The sequence below is a fragment of the Ciona intestinalis genome, chromosome 10, assembly GCF_000224145.3.
Source record: "Ciona intestinalis chromosome 10, KH, whole genome shotgun sequence".
In the NCBI taxonomy this organism is placed as follows: Eukaryota; Metazoa; Chordata; class Ascidiacea; order Phlebobranchia; family Cionidae; genus Ciona; species Ciona intestinalis.
In genome coordinates this window covers 607,948-626,518 of record NC_020175.2, presented here as the reverse complement: position 1 = coordinate 626,518, position 18,571 = coordinate 607,948, and the positions used below count along the sequence as shown (strand labels likewise).

General features: G+C 35.8%; 3 protein-coding genes across 5 annotated transcripts in view; 1 reads left to right on the top strand and 2 right to left on the bottom strand.

Annotated features, from left to right (window-relative positions):
- Window positions 1–46: 46 nt before the first annotated feature.
- On the bottom strand, window positions 47–6,142 carry LOC100176022. 3 transcript variants are annotated; one of them, XM_018813746.2, is made up of 12 exons: window positions 5,963–6,142; window positions 5,511–5,658; window positions 4,866–4,976; window positions 4,404–4,520; window positions 3,698–3,868; window positions 3,376–3,508; window positions 2,893–3,045; window positions 2,423–2,525; window positions 1,931–2,042; window positions 1,292–1,488; window positions 612–711; window positions 47–111 (listed from the first exon to the last, which is right to left on the bottom strand). In XM_018813746.2, exons 1-10 carry the CDS (start codon window positions 6,080–6,082, stop codon window positions 1,343–1,345), a joined length of 1,314 nt encoding a protein of 437 aa, XP_018669291.1. In that variant the 5' UTR covers window positions 6,083–6,142; the 3' UTR covers window positions 47–111; window positions 612–711; window positions 1,292–1,342. The 3 variants fall into 3 exon arrangements, with proteins under 3 accessions (XP_018669291.1, XP_026692300.1, XP_018669292.1); XM_026836499.1 differs by having other exon boundaries at window positions 612–705; XM_018813747.2 differs by having other exon boundaries at window positions 4,410–4,520.
- A 1,729-nt stretch (window positions 6,143–7,871) lies between these two features.
- Window positions 7,872–9,754, top strand: LOC494427 (glutathione-requiring prostaglandin D synthase-like). Its single transcript, NM_001245058.1, is given in 3 exon segments — window positions 7,872–8,004; window positions 8,677–8,981; window positions 9,263–9,754. Coding segments are annotated over 3 exon segments (597 nt in total). The 3' UTR covers window positions 9,422–9,754.
- Window positions 9,755–10,086: 332 nt separating this feature from the next.
- Window positions 10,087–18,571, bottom strand: part of LOC100178337 — an 11,072-nt gene continuing 2,587 nt past the window's right edge. The window contains exons 2-17 of the mRNA XM_018813745.2: window positions 18,448–18,529; window positions 18,063–18,198; window positions 17,247–17,886; window positions 16,722–17,002; window positions 16,397–16,490; window positions 16,038–16,146; window positions 15,924–15,969; window positions 15,617–15,742; window positions 14,750–14,855; window positions 14,193–14,366; window positions 13,594–13,815; window positions 13,336–13,434; window positions 12,950–13,074; window positions 12,524–12,652; window positions 11,909–12,116; window positions 10,087–11,576 (exon numbers count right to left, since the gene is read on the bottom strand). Of these exons, the coding sequence (XP_018669290.1) occupies window positions 10,223–11,576; window positions 11,909–12,116; window positions 12,524–12,652; window positions 12,950–13,074; window positions 13,336–13,434; window positions 13,594–13,815; window positions 14,193–14,366; window positions 14,750–14,855; window positions 15,617–15,742; window positions 15,924–15,969; window positions 16,038–16,146; window positions 16,397–16,490; window positions 16,722–17,002; window positions 17,247–17,886; window positions 18,063–18,198; window positions 18,448–18,529 (3,931 nt within the window). The 3' untranslated portion in view covers window positions 10,087–10,222. The remainder of the gene's footprint in view (window positions 11,577–11,908; window positions 12,117–12,523; window positions 12,653–12,949; window positions 13,075–13,335; window positions 13,435–13,593; window positions 13,816–14,192; window positions 14,367–14,749; window positions 14,856–15,616; window positions 15,743–15,923; window positions 15,970–16,037; window positions 16,147–16,396; window positions 16,491–16,721; window positions 17,003–17,246; window positions 17,887–18,062; window positions 18,199–18,447; window positions 18,530–18,571) is intronic.

Sequence of the window (18,571 nt, the reverse complement as noted above, 5' to 3'; positions counted from 1 at the left end):
GGGATCAATAATGGCGGTACTGGGGGTGGGGGGTTGTTTCGTGCTGGTGGGAGGGGGTTAGGGAGGGCTGGGGCTGTTTGTGCGGGAGCGGCTGGCGCTATTGGATTGTATCTATTAAGGTATAAGTGGTTGGTTATCCCAGATGGTTGGTTGTCGTTTTTCCTTAAGTGTAGCCTATAGATAATAATTCAAAAAGCTTGAGCGTGACTGTCTATGCATTTCCACAAAGGAAATTTCCATCTAACCGAAAAACAAATGCTGGGTAAAACGCTGTGCACAGTATCGGTAACTTAACTGTATACACAGATTATAGTGTTGTGGTAACAGGTATTCATTCAGTAGTTGTTCGTTAATGCTATGTAGAACCCGTCATCAGCACACCCGGAGCAATTCTTAGAATTGACATGCTGCACTATATAGTAGGTTGGGAAAAGCAAGGACACCTTTGGCAGATTATATCTAATCATTCTGATCGTGTTTTAAACAATTAACAACGGTTTAATGATTTATTAAGGGGTCTTTGTTTATTACGAAATGGGGCGATAAAATGAAAAGGTGTCCCATCTTGCCCACCTTTTAATATATAACAAATTTACGAGGTATGTAGTTACCTTGGTATGCTTGGTGCTGGGTTAACGTTGATTCCGCTTTGTGGAACTACAGGGTTGAGAGGTGGTGGGTTGGCTACTGGGAGTCGTGGTAATCCTGGTACTGTACAAATGTATGAAGTAGTTATATATTGATGTGTATATTATGGTGCTGTGGGGTAAGATGGGGTAAGATTGGAACTAATGCCATGTTACCTGGTAATGTTTTTAACAAGTAACAACGCTTTTTTACAGTCGCGGGGCTATACGGGTATATGTTATTATGTAAATATTCTAAATTCGACAATTTAAAAATAAAAAGATGTCCCATTTTACCCTACCCTATAGTTCGTCTACAGAAAATCCATATTCTGATAGGTCTATAGATAGATGGTAACTGCTAAATGTAATGTGTTGCATTGTAAATAAGATCAATTAGCTTTATGTTAGGTGATTTGTTTTATGTAAAAAATTAAAGTTATGAGTATTCCTTATAAACGCGTTGAAACGAATTCCACACTTCACTATGTTACATATGATAAGTTCCACAATGGGCAATTTACTTGGCTTTATGTGGGCTATGTTTGTCAGAAACATTACTAAATATTGCTAATCGTCAAAAAGGTTATATAATTTTTTTTACACGGGCATGAAACTTTACGTGTTTCACGCAAATGTATTGCAATGAAAAATAAGCCAATTACTTGGTTGGTTTGGTGCAGGATCTGGGGTTCTGATAGTATCTGGGTTAGGTCCTACAGGGGGTTGATCTGCCGGTATAGCAGGGTGGGCGGGGGTCTTGTACCACGGGCGTATGGGTTCCTGTATGGAACCACAGGTCGAACTATAGCACGGGCAGGTGTCTCTCGCCGAGGTGGTGCGGCGGCTGATGCGCTGTAATCTGCGTGTATATGGGTAGGGTAGTTAATACGTTGTTGTGTGTAGGATCAGTTGCTACAAAACAGGTAACAAACAAAAAACCATATGCAAAAAAAAGATTTAAGGAAATATCTTTAGTACAGACCATGGCTGGCTTTGATTTTTGTCTGTTACGTATTTTGCTACGAGAATCACCCAACTTCTTTACCACTTGATACGACTAGTTCACGGAATTTATCATAAGTTTTGTTGCTGTGTGTTTTATAGCTACTTACACACGTTGTAGGACAAAGTATGACATAAATCTCAAACACTCCTGACTTGCCTCGCCGTGTGACTTTACCCATATATAGAGTAGAATATGTAAACGTGTTGCACATGTTGCCATACACTACTGGTATTGTTTATAATTCATTCTCACCGTTATATATATAAGACGTCCTGTTATATCAAATAACTCTTACCATAGGAATATACGTGGACTTTGTTTTCTTGAGGTACAATAACCTCTGGATATTTATCGTTGTCAAGATCTCCAACAAAGGGAACTCCGACCACCCCAGCTCCAACAGGCAACTAATATACGAGGAAAGAAACACATTGTCAGATATTTATATACAGCGAAAACGTTTTAATAGAGTTTCTTTGTTCAATTATAAACTCATTAAAAACACAAAGCATGTAGTTGTACATGGTGTTAGGAAAGTCATGGTGCACTGTTGTAATGTATTCCAAGGAAGCAGCCGATGATTGAGGTGTTTGGAAACAAAATAAGTAGGGTTCAAGCCCGTATTATTGACAACGAGGGTCACTTTCAACATCATTTATAAATGTCATTCATATTTACCTCCTGGATTCTATGCTAAAACATGTTTGCTAATGGTGACTTACCGAACACCTTGTTCTTATATAGATCCACTATATGTACAACTGCACTACCACAGCACATAACTTACCGATGACTTCACATACCCCCAACCCCTTGACTTAGGAACAGGAGTGAGGATAAATATCTCTCCTCCCCCTCCTCCGGATAAGAAGATACTTGGACGTTCATTTCTATCAAGAACAAATTTTTGGTTGTGGTTAAAATTGCCAATTCTTCAAATAGCTCGTATTGACACTATGTCTTGCGTACAACTAGTAGCCGTTTAACGTATTTTAGACTTATGGTAAATGCAATCTCTGTTTCGATTGCTATATAGTATGGTGGAGAAACATGGGACACCTTTTTATTTTATTTTTTCGTCATATTTGTTATTAAACAAAGAACACTCAAAGAATTATAAAACCTTATCATCCCGACTCCCATAGACTGCTGTTAATTGTTTTTAAGACATAATCAGGATATTTGAACATTATGTGCTAAATGTGTTCCGTCTTCCCCCACCCTACTATAATGTCATTATATCTTTATTGAACGCACCTCTGTTTTCGTTTGTTTGGCCAGAAAGCCCTCGCCTGTCCAGGACTATAATCACCAGAAAAACCTGCAGCGAGAACTCTACGTGTCCATTCTGCGTTCTGTATATCCCTTGGTATCTCGTAACCTAATACTTGACCACGGGAATTTTCGATTCTGTGGAAAGAGTTGTGTGTGTGTAAATGTATAATAGTATGAATGAATAACTCATTTTACTCGTAGGAGAGCAACAGCATTCTTATAATATGGGTGTTCTGTTTCATACACCTCGTGCTTTTGCTACTTATACGAGTTACTACGTATTTGTTGGTAATTCTATTTGAGGGATGTTTTCCCTCGTAATCGGTTGTACAATCTTTAAATCAAAATTTGGTGTTCATTCTTTTATAGAGCTATATAACCGAATCTACACAACTCTAAAGAGAGATTAAGTTATATATGCGTGCATATCCTATTAAAATATGTTTAAATATTTTTATTTCTTACTGAACAGTAGTTGTCAGTACGTCCTTTCTCCCATCCTTGTTTAAATCTATATACTGCACGTCGTAGTAACGTCCATAGTTGTCTAAAATCCTTTGACGAATTTGTCGACTTATAGACCAGTTATTTCTGCGGTCTAAAATGATTTTAATGGAGAATGTTGAAATATGAAGCAATTTATTTATCTTGCGTGATGGGACGTGCTGTGTCGGGCAACGACAGTCGGTATAACACGGTTATTTTGATTCATACAGCTCGTGTCCGCTTACAGCTAGCATACCAGGGAATATTATTTTAAGTTAGTATTCAGTTGTATGAAACATACTTAGCGTCCAGTACAAGCCAAGTGAATTGAATTGATTTCCAGCAACCAGTATATAATTCTTTCTATCGTACATGAAACCCATGAAGTTTCCGTCTGCCAATCCTTCATGTATAATCTTCTGTCCCCACAACGTTTGGCCCGGTGGTTGCTTAAACCATAGCATCTGACCGACTGAATAAGTGTGAAAACAACTGTGTTTGTAGATTGCCATCTTAATATTAAATAGGGCGAACTTTTTATTTTGACCATTATATTACTGTGGAAAACGATTACCGTTTGGGTATATTTCCTCATTATATTCTTAACAATTAACAGCCCCTCTGGGCTCGTTGGGTTACATTTATATAATTCTTCGATTATTTCTTATTTGCTACCAAATGGGAAGATAAAAGAGAAACAAAACATGGCGCACCTAACCCCAACCTACTATACAGAGAAGTGTTATACATAACTGTATTCATTTTAACCCTGTGTGACATTCTACAGTTTACACAAGAGTCAAGACTAAGCAACACACAATATATAGTTTTCTCCTCCTTGTCACGTAGCCTTCCTTCAGCATTATAAAGCAAGATAACTACCATTACATGGAAAAATGACAATGCAAAAAAGTATGAGAAAAGAGAATCGCAAAAAGCATAGATGTTAGAAAATGTTGTTAACCGCTGAAAAAAAGAAAGTAAATAGAAATTGATATCAAATCCACCTGTACCTCCTCCTCTATATCTAGCAGTCAAACAATCTTTCAAACCATCAAAGTCCATATCCACCCACTGTGTGTGTTCGTAGTTCCAACCAGAGTCAAGAGATATACCAACCACCGCTGTATATAAACAAGAATATGGTGTTAATATATGGATAAGGTTACAGTGATGTGGCATGCCATGGTCCCGAGGGTTTAGGTCACAGTTGGACCAATATACCTCGACACCTAAGTGCTACAACCTACTTAGTGGCTAGTGGGTTGGATCAATTTCTGTTTGGGGTCTTGTACAAAGGCACGATACGACAATTACAGTATTTATAACACGGGTATTCTGTTCCCTATAATATGTACCTATACTCGCTCACATTTTGTGTCACATTATTTGTTGTTGTTTTTTTTTACATTATACCTACTACATAAAGTACGCGATACTAAGTAACTAACTTGAAAACCTCTACTTACTGCTGTACACCGAAGTTCTTTGCATTACGGAAATAGCTCCGTCAGTCGTATTAGTTCCCCACGATGCAACCCAGTAATTCACTCTGCCGTTTCCACCGCTAAACGTGCGAGCTAAGATGAATAAGAATATATAAGTCTCGTCATTTGGAATCTGTCTCTGTGTTATAACAGTTGCGATGTAGGTTTACACCACAGCCGTCGTACCATGTGTTGAGTATGTAGTTTTGAGGACAGCATTTTATGTTAAGGTTCGATATATATGGTAAGGTGGGGAAAGACGGGACAACTTAGCACATAATATCTGAATATCACGGTCGCTATTTAAATAATTAACAACGGTATGTGAGGGTCGTTAAGATACGGTTTTATAATTCTTTGAATGTTCTTTGTCAAGCACAAAATGGGACGAGAAAATAAAATAAAAAGGTGTACTATCTCCCCCAACCTACTATATATGTCGAAACGTATTCTAGGCATTGTTTTTTATATCGATGTATCCTATACGTGTTCTTCTGGGGCCAATATCCGACTCAGCAACATGCGTGTCAGTTCAGCGCTACGCAAAGATGAGTTTAATTCATTCATTCGCACTACAGTGGGCCCTTCTTCGCTTACTATCTAATGTTAAATACCCATAACTCTCACCTGGTATTTTACCAATAGCTCTTGGATTCGGGATGTCACTGTTAACTAACCGTGGCGTCATTCTTCGTTTAGCTCTGAACTTCCAATGCGCATTATCAATAACTCCGATGTAATAAGAACCAATGAAGTATAGTTGGTTGTTGATTACCTGGGTAATGAACATACCATGTATAAAAATGATAAAAAAAACAACAACAAAAAACAACCATCCACAAAGTTACAAACATGGTAACTCGTAAGCTGACAGAACATGCTTGTTTTAACGACTGCCGTTTACGAGGATAAATAAGTCACATTCATTCATTCATATTATTGATTTTGAGTCGAGCTTTGCTGCCTGTATTAGTTTAATTGGTAAATGTAATTAGGCAATATGAAATTTTTTTCTCCGCATTTAAACAGCAATACTTCACGTAAAAGTTTTACTATTTCGTTCCATACTTTCGTCTTACCTTGACTGACACTATGTTCGTTGGAAGTTCTAATGTGTAAAGTTTCTTTGGACCGAATCGACAAAAAGATCCTTTGATTAATAGAAATATGGCGGCAGAAATTATCAACAAATATTTCATGTTTGGTTTTAACTTTATCGTTTTGCTTTAAATTTTATTTTTCTGTATATATAATTAGATAGCTCATAAATGAATATCAGCAAGAACATAAAATTTTAATCTAATAACAACTCTATGTAGCATAATCCATATAAAGGCTGTCGAAGTATTTATGGATTTAAACAATGAATTTAACATTTGCTTCTGTGATTCTTAAACTGAAGTTCTTCTAGTTGATAAAATTTTCCTAAAACTGCTACAATCTAGTTTCTAGTTTTAAACACTCACAGTGGTGAAATGTACAACGAACCAGTTTGTCACTTTGCCCCGGGCATGTCAGGTGTATTATTCACATACACGGTTACCACTACCGTAGACTTGCCTGATTGGTTCACCGTCCACTTTATTTTAATCGTCTATGGATATATGCCACATAGAAAACGGGTTCTGCAATTATACGGTATACAGTTATTTTTGGGGTTGTTTGCATTATACGCTTTTGGTCGAGCGAAATAAAGTCATCAATGAAATTTTCAATTTTTTTTAGTTTTCCTTATATTGCTTCCTGTTATTACGTAGTTTCTAAATTTTACTCAACACTTCGAGCCATCTTTTACTAACATATCGTTATCTAATACAGTTCTAAACTAGGATATTAGGGTGGAAAAGATGGGACACCTTCAGCAATTATTTAGTATCCCAATATCCTGATCGTGTTTAACAATTAACAATGATATATGGAAGTCGTAAGATATGGTTTTATATTTTTTTTTAATGTTTACTACTAAATAGGACGAGAAAATAGAACAAAAAAGTGTCCTATCTTTCCCCATATCACGCACATCTATTGTTATTCGGCATTGTGTGGGTGTTGCGTTACAAATGTCAAGGTTATTTCAAGGCCAATAAGACTTCTAATACGAAAAGATTACGTAAAATATTTTAATGGTATATGATAGGGTACATTGGTAACAGAGGAATTGGTTAGGTGTATATGTTTACACATGAACTAAATAAACGCAATATTTCTAACCAACGCTTATAAAAATATCTAACTAACGTTTATATATACGTACTATTTATTTTTCAAGATTAACAAGGATTTTAAACTTTTTACCCTGTGTGCCTTCGACTTGGTAAAATTGAACCTGTTGTGCGAATTACTAAATAACTACGCGTGTGATGTATTAAATATTAGAATTGTTGTCAATTAATAAAGGAATAGTAGTGCTATTTCGTGGTATTACCCAAAAATCGTCTTGTATTCTGATTTTGGAAATGATAACTAATATGTGCTTAAAATTAATATGTTGTAGCCTATATGTTAACTAATATGTGCTTAAAAATGTCTACCTCCACTCAACTTTACTATACCTGAATTTGTAAAGGCGTTTTTAAATTTATGAAGATTTTACCCAAATATTTTACGCAAATGACGTCATATGCAGACAGCATGTTTTTCTTTGCATGCTTGAATGATTCCTCTTGTTTACCCTCAGTCAAAAATTAAAAATTTTAGATACGTTTGGTATATTTGATATGTTGTTATGTTTTACGTCTTTTATTTAATATTTACTTTCATTTTTTATTTATTCGTGGGTTTAACAGCCGCATTTTTTCTTGACTCCTTTACTCAAGTAGTTTTTACCCTTGGAATGTTTTAAACGACTCTCGTTTTCCGTACCAAATGGGACAAGAAAGAATGAAAATGTGTCCCATCTCCCCTACCCTACAATAAATTTTAACGTTATGTCATTGGAGGTTTAATAACTTTTACCGGATTTTCAACATAGTCAATTCTTACAGCATTATGGTCGTTTACAAACTGTATTACTTTCCGCACATGGGACGTGAAGAAATAGTTCGTCTGATGTTTGCACATGCTAACATTGAATACGAAGATATACGGATACCGTATGAAGAATGGCCCTCGAAAAAGTCAAGTACGTATGGTTGGGGCAAGATATGTCACCTTTTTATCCTATTTTCTTGTCCCGTTTGGAAGTAAACAAAGAACATTTAATTATAAATTATAAAAGCGTACTATCACGACTTCCATAGACTGCTGGTAATTGTTTAAAACATGATCAGGATATTTGGATGTTATGTGCTAAGGTGTCCCATCTTACCCCACAGTGCCTCCATGATGTTTTATAACTTCTACTCACTGATACAGTGATAGGGTTTAAAGGTCTTAAAACCATGATTCAGTTAAACAGTCATATATATATATATATATAATTTAGCTTTAGGTTGAGACACTATGCAAGTTGCATATCTAAGGTCCATGTAGTAAGATATTGGTGTTGAGGTATTATGCCAGGCCATGGAAGTAATGCCAATGGGGCCGGGCGTTACATGAATACATGCCACCCCATTTTTGAGAAGGGGTGACATCATGTGCTTTATTAGTACCCAGTTTTACACCCGAATTTTTTTTTTGTGTGTTTAATGTGTATATAAACTGAATAGCTCACATTGTTTGAAGAAATAGGATGCCCATGCCCCTGGAATTTCATGCTGTGCGACCTAACAGAATAGGATAGTAGTTGAAATATATAAATTTTATTTTTGTCTGCGCCTTTTTATGTATCTTAATTCTGTATCACAAACAGCAATGCCCTTTTCCCAACTACCGGTGTTCAAGATAGATGGTGACATCATATGTCAGAGTGGGGCGATACTAAGATATGCAGCTCAGAAATGTGGCCTTGCTGGGTGTAACGATTTAGAAGTGGCGAAGGCAGACATGATCACTGAATGCTTCTTCGATATTATGCTGAGATTCCCTTGGCTTGAAACTGATGAAGCCAAAAAAGCGGAAAGCATGCGGAAATGTCTTTACGAGTCTGTACCTCCATCTTTGAAGCAAATTGAAGCAATGTTGGTTAAGAATGGAGGAGACTATTTTGTCAGCCAGGTACTTTAATCTAGTAGTTATCAAGCTTTTTTTAGGAAATAATATTTACTTTGTTGTGGCAAATGCAATATACTTCTTCTGTGCTTCTTTATAAAAACACCCTACAGCAAAAAACAATCTATTTATGTCTATAGTTTCAGTCAGATTTGGATAGGAAACATTTTGCCATGCGGCAATGACATAAAATAAACCTAACTTATTTCGTCATTATATTAATTTCAAATGCAAATTGTGATTATTTTTCATATTAACTTCAAATGCAAACTGTATTATTTTTCAAGTTGACACACGCTGATTTTGCCCTCTTAAACGCTGGTCAATATCTTCTTGAACACCGTGAGGATATCTTTAAAGACACCCCAATTCTATTCAAACATTTTAAGAAGATCGAAAGTCTTCCAAGTATTGCTCAGTGGCTGAAAGTTCGTCCCGGGCAGTGAAATGCACAAGATGTGTCTTCTGAGGGAAGCCTGTTGCTGCAAAGTAGTACAGAAAGTTTCTTCTTTAACTAACACCTTAATAACTGATCTTCAAGTGAAATGGACATAACGTTTGTTTAGCACATGTACAAAAGCTCTGAAGCTGTCTCTTATTCAGCAATACTTATTAATTTAGTAAGGGGTCTTAAAGAGAAGCCACCAACCATAAGAAATGTTACAGATTTTACTACATTGTTTTACCTAATCCTAACATACTAACATGAAGTTATACACATAGATTAGATCTTGGATGAATACGTGATTTGTTTTAATATAACACAACTACCGTTGAAGCAATCCATTTTTAAATCAATTTACTGTGACATGAAAAAGATATTCCAACGTTTCTAGTTTGATGATACAAACTCTGAATGCTGTATTAAATCTGTTCTATAGGGTCCTGTATTCTTTAGTCAAGATGCAAGTGCCTAAAAACTACCAGAGTTTCAAGAATGTTACTTTTAATTTTGTATCATTTTCATATATGCAAAATGATTGAAATGTTAGAATTTAATATCTACGATAATTCTACCTCTGAAGATAACTATACAAGTTGCCATACATTCCCTGCCATTTTATAAAATGATCTAACTATTTCCCTTTTCTGTTGTTACATTAACAAGGTGTAATATCATTTTTGTATTAACACATTAAAATCTCTCTTGCACTCTGAGCACTACAAAACAAATACAAAAATATCTTACTCACAAATAATCAAAAACGTTGAATATAAATAATTGAAACAACTCATAACGAGCATATTTATGAAGAATCCACATCATCGTGAAGTAACATCATTGGGATGCTTTTAGACGATAAAGGGGAACCGATTTTTGCGTGAAATAACGTGCTACCAAGTCTTTTACGAGGTGACATGCGTCTGTTTAAAAGTGGAAGATCTTCAAAAGGTCTAACACCAATATCTTCATAGTTTGTTAGAAATTTGCTTGGTGTTCTACGAGTTACTGCACGTTTGCATGGGCTGGGGTTCGGGTGGATTAGATGTTCATTCTGATCCACATTCGAAACTGAGTTCATTGGAAATCTTCTGATCATCTGCTGGTTGTCAGTGCCTGATATAATATAGACTCCGTCAGGACTGTCTATAGGTGATTTAACAGGTGTGTGGTGAATTTCTGTTGTGTTGGGAAATTCTTTGTCGGTAGGGTGTATTTGTGAAGTATCTAAATCAAAGTCGAAAATTTTCTCAAGTTTTTCTTTCCGGATTCTCTTCGGTGGATTGTTTGGAGATGAGTTAAGTCGCTTTTTCCGCGGCCATTTCTGTATGTGGTCACCGATAGGGGAGGGTTTACGTTTCAGTAGTGAAGGTGGGGGTGGGCATCTACTTTGAGGTTTCTTGCATGATGTAGGCGTGCGGATAACAAAACTATCGATTGGTCCCGTCATTTTTGTTGCGGTGGGAGAAACATTTTGAAAAGTTCGTGGAGAACGTCGTTGTATTCGCTTGTTTGGGGGGGTCATGGTTTCAGAAACATTGGAAGGGTTTTGAACACATGATACTGGCTCTTTGTGTGGTGTTTTCTGGGGTGGTAGTTTAACTGGTGATGAAAATACGTCATCAATGGTGTTTTCTTGATAAGCTGCAAATGGTGTTGGAATGGCTGGTGTGATGGTAGTGGCTGTGGTAGCATCAACTACTTTAGATGGTTGCTTATGGTTTTTAATCACTAAAGGTGAGGATATTAAATCAGATATAGAAGCAGATGATATAGTGGTTGGAACGGATGGTTTCTCAGGGCTTAGGTTGGTCGCAAAAAGGTTTTTAGCAATTGGTTTCAACTCTTCTGCATCTAATGTAGTTGGTACAAGTTGCAATCTCCGCCTTGTTCTTTGTGGTTGTTCAGTCACGCATTTACGTTCCATTTTCCTTTGCCCTGAGCTCGTGTATTTAAAGAGCAAGCTGGCAGGTGAAAACGGGACAACTGGTGCGGCATCACTGGTGGAGTTTTTGAATCTGGAAACACTGGGAGTTGGGGGAGCAGCTTCGTTGTGTTGATGGACAATCTCTGCTCGTGCCACGGTGCGGGATTTGAACCCCGCATCGTCCCGATAGAAGGAATGACGACGGGTCAACATGATTGAATGGCGGGGACTCCTGGGGGAGAATATGGATGTTATGTTGTGAGGGTATCAAGGCAGATATATTCACTGTAAACAAAAAAACTAGACATTCTTAATATCAGGTAACGGGCCAACTGTGTCCCAAATTTCAGCTTTCATGGACCATGGCGTGTCACTCTGGCCATTGATTTAAATTAAAGGTATGCAAGAAACTTTGTATCCACATAACACATATGGCAAGCTACAGTTCTGGCATTGGGAAAAGCTTCAACATCAAGCAGTTTAGGAGCATCGACCCAAATTTAACTTTCCCAACAGTTTACCTGTAGCATGTCAACCATGTATGTCTGTATGATTAAAACTCACCTGTTTAGTTTCAAGTTACGAGCGACCCCATGATCCTGATCATCTTTCTTCATCGGCGATTCTTCCACCACCATCTCCTCGGATGTTGGATTCGATCCTTCGAAGCTCTTCCTCATCCTTAAACTCTGCCTCGCTAGTGCCGTGAGTCTTTGTTTGGCGATGGGAGTGTCAATGACGGAGGTTCTTCGAAGTCGTCTCTCCTCGGCAGCTAGATGGAAGATGGGACGATAATTGTAAGTGGAAAAGAAAAGAATAAAATTTTGATAAAAATAAATCATTGTCATTTATTAATAATTGCATGACAGACAAAATATATAAACATTAAGCAATAAAAAAGGAGCAGCAAAAATGAACAAAACTTGAATCTTGTGACAGAGCAACTTCTGAACTTAATATCGTGCATTAATAAATACAGCTTGTGCTTACTAGTTACCATGTAATAATTTAAGCAACTTTGCGAGTAAATGTTTTCTGAAGTCCAAGCAATAACTGTTTATGTATTCCCCAAGAATACAAATGCCTACAATGGTAGCAGCATCAAGTCTCGAACCCGGTACCCTCTTTTATTACAACGGGTTTCACTGCTCGCATAAAACAAACTGAACAGTTTTTTACCTCTACGAACAACTCCTTTGTTTGATTTGTTTTCCTTCCGTTGAATTAATGAAACATTCGACTTTTTCCGAGCAGATTTTGAAGGGGAAGCGAATAAGTCACGACGAACACGAACTATTTCTTGAGAAACTAAAATAACAACACATATTATTGTTTTGTATCGTTATAGTTATTGATTTGTAGTTATATGCAGGACATCCTAGTGTTTGGTATGAATGCCTCATATAAACATGACAGTTTGTATGTTGTGTTTTAAAATAAAGACAAGAAAAAATTGCTGTTGTATTGCTGAGTACCTTAGTGCTGTTTGGAAAATCAAATTAATTTGATTTTGTATCTTTATTAATTCCAAAACACCGCTGTCTATATCTATGCACTGTTTTATTACTCCACAAATACAAAAGCCATTACAAGCATTGAAATTACCTCCTTGTTCTTGTTTAGATTTGACTTCAATTTGTTTTTCTTCCGCTTTATGTGGCTGGGAGAAATTCTTTGTCGATGGAATGGTTGACGTTGATTTTGAACGAAGAATTTCAACACTTTTTGTTCTGAAATAGAAATAAAGTAATAGTTACATCATATGAAAATGATATCTAAGATTTAGGTCAGAGTTGTCCATTACCCTAAAACTCAGAGTGCTACAACCCATATAGTGACTGCTGGCTTGAAGTAATGTCCATTATTTGTACTACTAAAGGCCACACATAGTATGGATGTAAAATATAGGTTGGGATTATTTAACCAAGTAACCTTCAGTTTCAATGCAAGTGACCACGGAGCCACGGTGCTGAATCATAAATATTTCTCACCTTGACCATTTGGTATCCTTAGATTTATGTAAATCAGGAATGACAATTTGTCTCGTTGTTATTTGGTTCATGTGAGAGACTCTTCGAGGACGAAAATTTCTAAAAATTTAAACAAAAATTTATTTTTAATAATAATAACACTCAGACACCTAAAAAATGCAAAAACATTAAACTGCATGACAAAAACTGGGTTACAATTTTAAACAAACAAGCAATTACACATATCTTCACCAAAATAAAACCCCAAAAACTCTTTACTTCTTATTCCTTCTTGAGTCATTTGAACACTGGCTATTAACGGAGCTTTGTGCAGAGAAAGGTCCAGTGCTTGGTGCCTTAATACTCCCTGTGTTGGATAAGGGGCCATAGAAACTATCATCAATGCTCATGTCCACTGAGTATTCTTCTAATACTTCAGGTATCCTCAACATGAGGTCTCCATGCACTTCGTTCAACAGCCGACCACATGTTTTCGCATAACTGTGGGGAAAGGAGAGATTTTACATAAAATGGCTCTGGTCCTAATCTAGTCTCATTAAATTAGACAATGCTTGTAATGAAATACAGTCATGATTCAGTGGCACATAATATATAACAGACAAAAATCACAAGCCATTATAAGAATAAGAAATTTTAAGATTCAGATATATATTTGGTCTAAATGTACACGTGGGAACTTGAAACTTCTATGGAACTAAATGACTTACACAAAACCGCTGTACAAGTTACTGCATTTAGTCATTTACGCAAAAAATCAACTCTCTACATTTATACAACGACTTATCCTTTTAAAGGTTTTCTTAAATTGATGTCTATTATTGTATTTATGTGAAATAATTTGCTTAAAATAATCTCACTTTTCAACAATCGATTCTTGCAGGAAAGTTGCCATTCTTTCCACTCCCTGTGAGATGGAGATTGCTCTGAGAAGTTGAGTGATCTCTTCAGTTGCCTCATCATCTGCGTTGCATCCGGACTTCAAAGATTTGTAACTCAACCATTCAAGTCTTAACAGAAGTTGTAGTTTGCACCTGATGGGTTGGAATGTGAGTTAATGTTAAAGTTTGGGAAAATGGAGACAGTTTTTTTGCTTTAGTGGTTAGGCGCCAGCCAAAGAGTTCTGGGTTCAAGGCTTGATGCTTCTAATATGTGACTGTGTTTTTGGGTAAAGCATATATTAGCAGAGCAGAGATAGTTGGATATACATTCTTTTAAAACAATTTTGATGCCAATCTTTACAAATTAATGCAATGAGGATAAATCCAGGGTAATACATGGTACTGCCACCTTGAGTGCGGATGATGTCTCACCATATGCAGCAGGTACATTACAAAACAAACAATTGCCAGAAGATCCTTTTACACTTATAATACACATCAACATAGTATAAATAAACTTAAACATTCTGTCATACTCTGCAGTCTTCTCATCAGCTTCCACATTTTTCTTCCTTATATTGGAAGCAGGGATGAAGATCTTCTTTAATATCTTCACAACATCATCGCTGTCAACGGGAATATCTGTGAAACATATTATATAGTAGAGTGGGGAAGATAGGACACCTTTTCTATTTTCTCATTCCATTTGGTAGTAACTAAAAAAACATTTTAACAATTATAAAACTATATCCTTACAAGTCACAACTCCCATAGACTATTGTTAATTGTTTAAAACACAATCAGGATATTTGGATTTTATTTCCTAAATGTGTCCTGTCTTCCACCCCATACCACAGTACAATAGAACCATAGATAATTCAAATTATTTTATTTGTCTTTCCAGGGGAAGCATACCACAGGTCCTAAGTCGGCCTTTAGCCGTACTATATACTAAACATTTTATTAAAAAGTTGAACACTCCAAACTTCTCTATATGGTTGAGGTCTGAGAGTGAGGCAATCTAGTGAACCAGAGGTGTAGAACTGAGTTAGTTGATTCCCAACCAATGACAAATCAAACCAATCCAGTGTTAACCATCATTGATTTTTGAGTATCTTAATATTCATACAAATGATTTGCTTGTAGTTAAGCTGGTCATCTTATCATTCATGGAAAACATACAATGGACAGCAATAATATACGCCTATACGGTATATATTATATACCATGATCAAAACAATTTAACTAACTTAACTAAGCATGCAGAAATTTAAGTAACTTTGTTAGTATAACTACCTAAACATAAACACTCATCGCATAAAAACCTAAATACAGTGACACATGTGAGATTGAAGTGTCACGATATTTGAATGGTGGATTATGAAGTATCTAGGTATAACCACCTTGTTTGTCACAATATCCCTTTAATAGTTGCATAATGGTCTTTGCATATTTCACGCATTGTTCGTTACTGGTTGGATGATTGTCTTGAAACACCTTGTATTCAAACAACATGGCATCGCATACATCTGTAAACAAGCGTAACTGAATCATTAGTTTCTTTTTTTTTATTTAAGCTTTTTTGGTAAAACACTGTCCTAGTCAAAAGCATAGCATTTTTTAATTTTTTTGACAAAATGCAGTTACACTCATAGTCGTCAAACATAGGAAACCTCATTAAAACATCGGTTCAAAATTTAAATATATTACCTTGCAATGTATTACAGATGCTTTTCTTCACAGATTTTGAATTTCCCTACAAAATAAAATTAAAAACAAAAGTAAAAATACATAAAATATCTGAATATTTATATTTTTACTTACAGTTAATTGCTCTTTATCATCATGAGGGTTAAACTTGTATATTTCTTGCAAATTTGAGAGAACCGAGTTTCTGAATTGTTGGTCTCCTGAATCCACCGGTTGTCCTGACCTATGAATGAACTTACCGTTACATAACTTGTGTTTTTAAGTAAAGGCAGGAACACACGGTTAATTTCTTTCTGTGTGTACTTTTGAAACTGCAAATATTTTCTGGCAAACTGTTTGAACTCTTGGGTAACCTTGTTCGGTGACCATACATATGCATGTACTTTATGAAAAATGATTTTTTCTTCTACCATACAGTACGCTCATTCGGGAACCAATCAGACAATTTATTCTCACAACCCATATTCTCATACCTCATATTTAAACTGAACGCTTTGAAGTGATCAGATTTTGAAGACCTTTCATACCACACCTCTAGCATACTTGGTGCAAATGCTTCAGCAATCACTGTAAAAGTAACTTCATAAATTCTACTAAAAGTATTTTACCCCCTCAATACAGTCTTCAACTTTGATACATATATTTATATAACAGCTATTTCAGCACCAAAACCTTAAGAGGATTTGTTGAATTCTGATATATGAATGATAGAATGATTGTAACTTACTTTATCCTCACCTGGCCAAAATACGACAGGGTCGGCTCCTTACCCCTGCATTTTTTTATAAAAAATGTTACCTTCTTTTTTAATATTGTCAGTTTCACTTTCTTTGTCTGTTTCATGAGCTTCGGATGATGTTATCGTGCTTAATTTGGAACGAATAAGATTCATGACATCATCAGTTGGATTTTTTATGACATTATCAGATAGATTGATGACATCATCAGTTGGATTTTTTATGACATCATCAGATAGATTGATGACATCATCAGTTGGATTTTTTATGACATCATCAGTTGAATTGTCTTGTTTTAAGGACTGATGAACAAAGTTGAAAACGGAAGTTTGCTGACTTTCTCTGATGAAAAACGAAAGGTTTAGTTTATAAGTTAAGTCAAACGTCTTAGATCAAGTTGCTTAGTTCTTTATTTTCATTCAATCTCAGTTTACTATTAAAATTAAACCATTTTTTTTAGGTAAGCACTAAGCAGTCGAGTGCTTGTTTACATTTGTTCACTGAAAAGAGTTAAAGAATGTGTTTAACTTATACTTATACATTCTGTAAACTGTACATTCTATAAGTAACAACAACAACAACATACCTTATCCATGAAACAGTTGCTGTGTTTCTGCTCAAGACTTGAAGTAATCCATGTTTGTGGAAGTTGGTGCATTCACAAGTATTTCCGTTAGTGCAAAATTGACAAGTTTCCTTCACAGCATACACAGTGTGCGCTGTGTCGCTTAAACCTGTGGTTGGTTCACAGAATATACACATTATGCCTTGCCCCGTTAACTTTGTGAATGGAACAGATGATGTTAGCAGTTTCCCAGTTATTCTGAAATGTCTTTCACTTGAATTATGTTCTTCTAATATTTGAAACTTGGGATGACATTTTAAAGAGATCAAACCATCTTCAGTTTTCACAAGTTCCAGTGAAATTAACTTGTTGAGTTGTTCAATTGTATTTGATTGATTTTTAGATGAATTTTCTGATAAATTTTCCTTTTGCATGGATGTGCTTTGACCACAAAGTGTGTTTGATGTAAAGTATGGAACACACAGTGCATTAACTGTAGTACTTTGTCCGGGAATGGTGAATGAAGCAACTGTTTCATGTTTTACTTTGGTTCTCGATCTAAGGTGGCGAAATTTGAATGAAGTCGGAAAAACTGATTTAAAGAAATTGTTTTCCGGTTTGTGATGGTTTATGTTGAGAATTGATTCTTTGTCATCAAAATCTAAGAAGTAATCAAGAATTTGTACCAAAAACGGATATTTAATAGGAATGGAAAGACGAAATGGTTGTTTATATTATAACTTTAACTTTAGTGGAATAAACTTGCATTAGATAATGTGATGTGAAATCTTTTATGGGTAAGGTCTTTTTACACAAGTTATGAATATGGGGAATTACCCTGTTTGCTAATAGAGAGTGTTTCATTTAGATACGATACAGGTACAACACATCCACAATTGTTTTGTAGAAATTCCTCAATGACCGATAATCCTGTTGTATTGCCATTTTGACTAACATCAACATCAACAGTGTTCTGTTGAAATAAAACAACTTTTTTACCAATGTGGATCAAACTTTTTTTTATTTTGAAATCAGTTAGTTAAAGTAAAGTGTTTTTTTAGCACTTTATATATGATGTTTTAGCAGAGCTTTAAAAACAACAATCTTATATGGGTGAGGTTTTACGATCACGCCGGGTGACCTAAGGTTTCAGATAGATTTGGCTCATACCCGCGATCCCACCCAAAATATCAATTATATATAGATATAATAGATTATATACCTTCTTGTTTGTGTCAAGCCAAAATAACTGAATGTCATGTTTTTCCCGGAAATGTTGAGAAAGATGACTCGGCATTAAAATCCTGGTTTGCCTCGGTAACGGTGTCAACGTTCCAACCAAAGTA